Raw genomic sequence first — 4,794 nt, 5'->3', positions numbered from 1 at the left:
TTATATTGCTATTGGAGGGTTATTAATCATTTGTGTGTTTGCAGCAATCAGAATCACCTGAGGAGCAGTACGAGGATTGCGTCAGTTCGAAGCTAGAGTCCTCGCTGCCTTCCTCGTGAATCTGATCTTCCTAAACAAAAAGGGGGAGATGTGGGAGCAGCTCGGAACACCTGGCATTTGTTTTCAAGAGTGACTGTTAGAATTCGTTGTGCTGCATGTTTGCCAAGCCTTGAAGAACCAGTTTCACAAGGTCAGGTTGGAGGATGGCCTCGTGTAGGCCTGGGAAGATGTGGCTGAAGACGGTCACGACTATGTCTATGGAATGTTTTTATCTTTAACGGTTCTGAGGACTGGCAAACATCCCAGCTGGGCCAGGTATGCCCTCCTGTGCTCGTAGTATTGGCTGTGAGCCGTTAGTACTTTCTGGATCTTTGTTGACACATATATAAGTTGGATTCTTTTGTGAAATAAAGGGAATCTTGCAGAGAGAGTTTGAGCGCTTAATTGAGTCTCCGCAGGTGACCCCGGGTGGGGGCTGGGGAGGGCGCCGGGGTTGGGCTCCGAGGGTCCCGGGGGGTGGCGGGTCCCGGGGGGTCCCGCGGGTCCCCTCTCCCTTCCCCCCCCTTCGCCCTTCGCCCTGCGCCCGGCGCTTTCGCTTTCGCTTCCAACCTGCGGGAACGCGATCTGCCTGGCACCCGGTGACGTCCGAGGCGGCTCCAGGCTGCCATTGGCGGGTGGGAGGGAGCGGCGCCAATGGCGGGGAGGGGGCGGGGCTTGAGCCGTCGCGGCGTTTCACAGTTCGAGCGGGGCCGGAGCGGAGCGGAGCAGCGCGATGGGGCCGGGCCGGGGACTGGGACTGGGACTGGGACCGGGACTGGGACCGGGACTGGGACTGGGGCTGCTGCTGGGGGTCCTCGTCGGGGCGGCGAGCGGTGAGCGCGGGCGGGGACGCGGGAGGACCCCCCCCCACACCCCCGGTGCACCGGGACCCCCCTGGACCCCCCTGGACCCCCTTTGCCGGGCACCGGGACCCCCCTGGACCGCCCTTGTCTTGGCACCGCGAACCCTCCCGGGCACTGGGACCCCTTCGACCCCCCCTTTCCGACCGCCCCGGTCCCCCTCCCCGGTGGCAGGGACCCCCTGGGAACACTCCCCCCCACCTCCGCTTCCCCCTTCCCGGGGCCCCCCCGGGTCCCCCTTTTCCGGGAACAGGGACACCTCCCCCCCCCCTGCCTCGGACCCCCTTCCTGCTCCCCCGGACCCTCCCCAGATCTGCTTTCTTGGACACCGGGACCTCCCTGCCCCCCCTTCCCGGGCATCCGGGTCCCCACCCCTTGGACACCTCTGGGACCCCCCTTTCCTTGACACCGGGAACCAGGACCCCCCTCCCGCACACAGCGCTCTCCCCCGACATCCCCCCACCAGTCCCATCCCCCTGAAGCTGTCCCCCCCCCCCGCCACATCTGCTCCCCTGGGACCCCCACCCAGCCTCAGTGCCCACCCCTGGGACCCCTCACCCGGGTCTCCCCCCAGCCCCACTGCCCCCCACCTCTAACCACTCCCTGTGTCCCCACAGGATTCCACTCCCTGCGCTACTTCTTCGTTGCGGTGTCAGAGCCCAGCCCGGGGGTGCCCCAGTTTATGGAAGTGGGGTACGTGGACGGGAACCTCATTGTACGCTACGACAGCGAGACAGGAAGGATGGTGCCCCGGGCAGACTGGATGGCGGACAACCTGGACCAGCAGTACTGGGACATTGAGACCCAGAAAGGACGGAGCCATCAGCAGATTTCCCACATTGGCCTGAACACGCTGTGGGACCGCTACAACCAGAGCAAGGGTGAGTGTGGGGCTCTATGGGGTTGGGGCTCCATGGGACAGCAGAGTTCCTTCCCCCTCCTGCTCCAAGATCCTGCTGTGCCCCGCGCTGCTGCCCCATGTTGTGCCGGCCCTTCCCTGCCTGGTGTCACTGTCAGAGGGCTCCCAGCCACCCTGTCCCCCAGCCCGAGGGGGTCCCGGCTGCCCTGTCCCAGCCCCACAGTGCTTGGGATCCCCTGGCCTGGATCCAGGGGGGGCTTCTGGCCACCCCAGCCCAGCGCATCCCCCCACCACACACACAGTGCCCAGGACCCCAGCCCAGGAGTGGCCGCCACGTCCCAGCCCCTCACCATCCCCACGGCAGTCGAGACCCCCAGAACCAGAGGGGCTCCCACCGCCAGTGTCCCAGGCCCTTGCCCTCCCCATGGTGCTGAGACCCCCCATCCCAGAACCAGAAGGGCTTCCCCCACCCCATCCCATCTCCTTATCATCCCCAGCCCCAGCATTTGGGACCCAGCCCAGCCCCGTGCTGTCCCGGGGTGCCGTGGGGCTGGGTGCCAGCCCAGGCACGTCCTGGGTGCAGGGGGTCTGTGTCATGGCTTTACATGACACCCCGAGTGCTGTGGGCCCCGGGCAGGACGGCGGGCAGCTCTCGTGCTGGTACACGAGCCCCCCCAAGGGTCATGCAGGGTTGGGGCGGGGGGCACTGCTGGGGGTCCGTGCCCCACTGAAGGCCCAGGGCTGCAGCAGCCCCTCAGCCCCATTGCCCTGGTCGTGTTTCAGGGGCTCACACGCTGCAGCGCATGGTGGGCTGTGACATCCTGGAGGACGGTAGCACCAGGGGGTATGAGCAGTACGCCTACGATGGGAGGGATTTCATCGCCTTCGACTTGGACAAGATGACATTCACCGCGGCAGATGCGGGAGCGCAAATCACCAAGAGGAAGTGGGAGGAGGACGGGACTGTCGCTGAGCAGATGAAGCACTACCTGAAGAACTACTGCGTTGAGTGGCTGAGGAAATACGTGAGCTACGGGCGGGCCGTGCTGGAGAGGAAAGGTGAGGGCGAGACGGGGACCCTGGGGACGGGCTGCTGTGGGTGCGTGTGCCAGCTCTCACCGCCACCCCCTCCCCAGAGCCCCCCATGGTCCGAGTGTCAGGGAAGGAGGCCCACGGGATCCTGACCTTGTACTGCCGCGCTTACGGCTTCTACCCGCGGCCCATCACCGTCAGCTGGCTGAAGAACGGCGAGGTCAGGGACCAGGAGACCGAGTGGGGCAGCATCGCGCCCAACAGCGATGGCACCTACTACACCTGGGCCTCCATCGAGGCCCTTCCAGAGGAGAAGGACAAGTACCGGTGCCGCGTGGAGCACGCCAGCCTGCCCGAGCCCGGCCTCTTCATGTGGGGTGAGCCCGGTGGCCTTGGGCACGTGGAGCAGTGGTGGGCTGGGGTGGTTCCCCTTCCCCTCCTCACGGTCCTGCTCTCCCCCAGAGACAGAGTCCAACCTGTTCACCATCATCCTGGCGGTGGCTTTTGCCATCCTACTTGTCATTGCCATCATCTGCTGGATTCGCCTTCTGGAAGTACAAATCAGGTAAATTGATGGGGCCGGCGAGGCAGAGGGGTGTGGGAGGAAGGCAGGGGCTGGGGGGCCAGGAGGGGCTGCGGGCATGAGCTGCTGTGCTCTGGGGACCCCCCAAGCTTGGCGGCTGTCGGGGATGCTGATGCCTCTTTCTCTCTGCAGGGAGGAATAAGAAGGGTTATGACCCGGCATCGGGTGAGTACCGGCGGCAGGTCTGGCTCCAGCTGCTGCCCAATGCCGGGGTGGTCTTGTGGCTCAGGTTTCTGGCCGCTGCCGGCATTTCCCGATCCCCTGTCCTCCCTGTGCTGCCCCGCTTTAAATCCCCATAGCGGGGACGTATGGAGGAGATCGTGTCTCCTCTCTGGTGCTCACGGCTCCATCCTGCTCTCCCAGTGGCTGCAGAGCGGCCGTGGCTCCCGGGCCGGCTCCTGGCACGTGCACCGTGCCCGTAGCGAGCACGGGGCTGTCAGCTCACGGCTGTTTCTCTCTCACAGGCACGGACGGCGGGTCTGACAGCTCAGCCAAAGGTATGGTGTGGGACCAGGGGGGATGGACGGGCACCCCAGCTCTTTGTGCTCCCCTGTGGGACCCGCAGCCGGACCAGCAGTGGGCTGTGGGAGGGGTCACCGAGACCCCCAGAGCAGTGGGTTGGGGACAGGGAGGTGGCCCTGGGTGACACTGTCTCATCCTCTCGTCCCTGCAGGGCTCACCGTCTAACTGCTCCACGAGGGGCCAGCACATGGTTGGATGCGGCCCCCTGCCCTCTCGCCGGCTGGACGCAGAGAGGTGCTGGAGGAGGCTGAGAGCTGCCTGCAGAGAGAGCTTGTCACGCTGCGCTTGCCCACCCCTGGCTGTGGTGGTGGCTCTTCTGGGTGGGTGAACATCCTATTTTCTGATACTTGGAGAGCTGCAATTATTACCAATATTCTTTAATTTTGAGGTTGCAGCTGATTTCTTCCATGTGTCTGCCTTTCCTGGTATGAACAATAAATGCTGGTCCCCATCCTGTGTCGGGCTGTGTCTCCCCAGCCGGTGCCTGGGCTGCGCTCGCATCCTCGGGTCGAGGGCTGTGCTGGTTTTGGCTGGGATAGCGTTGATTTTCTTCATCGCAGTCCAGCGCAGTGCGGTGTTTAGGATTTGTGACCAGAACAGTGTTGGTTACACAGCGATGGATGTGAACAATGTCTGCACAGCGTCAGGGCCTTCTCTGCTTCTCATTTGTCTCCCCCAGTGAATAGATGGGGGTTGCGCAAGCTGCAGAGAGGGGACACAACCAGGCAGATGACCCAAACTAACGAGAGATATTGCAGGCCGTATCACGTTGTACTCAACGATAAAAAGGGAAAAGAGGGGGTTGAGGGGGACTGGCCAGCTTTTCCTCAGGAACTAGC

The 4,794-nt window shown here is 63.9% G+C and overlaps 1 protein-coding gene across 1 annotated transcript; it reads left to right on the top strand.

Annotated features, from left to right (window-relative positions):
* Window positions 1-817: 817 nt before the first annotated feature.
* LOC115338306 (class I histocompatibility antigen, F10 alpha chain-like) lies at window positions 818-4,406 on the top strand. The gene is given in 10 exon segments (XM_030006833.2): window positions 818-864; window positions 898-932; window positions 1,577-1,840; window positions 2,602-2,877; window positions 2,955-3,227; window positions 3,313-3,383; window positions 3,385-3,415; window positions 3,566-3,598; window positions 3,898-3,930; window positions 4,107-4,406. Coding segments are annotated over 10 exon segments (1,062 nt in total). The 5' UTR covers window positions 818-832; the 3' UTR covers window positions 4,121-4,406.
* The last annotated feature ends 388 nt before the right edge of the window (window positions 4,407-4,794 follow it).

Source organism: Aquila chrysaetos, unplaced genomic scaffold, assembly GCF_900496995.4.
Source record: "Aquila chrysaetos chrysaetos unplaced genomic scaffold, bAquChr1.4, whole genome shotgun sequence".
In the NCBI taxonomy this organism is placed as follows: domain Eukaryota; kingdom Metazoa; phylum Chordata; class Aves; order Accipitriformes; family Accipitridae; genus Aquila; species Aquila chrysaetos.
Note: the sequence above shows the minus strand (reverse complement) of the source record. Positions and strands in the feature narration are given on the sequence as shown.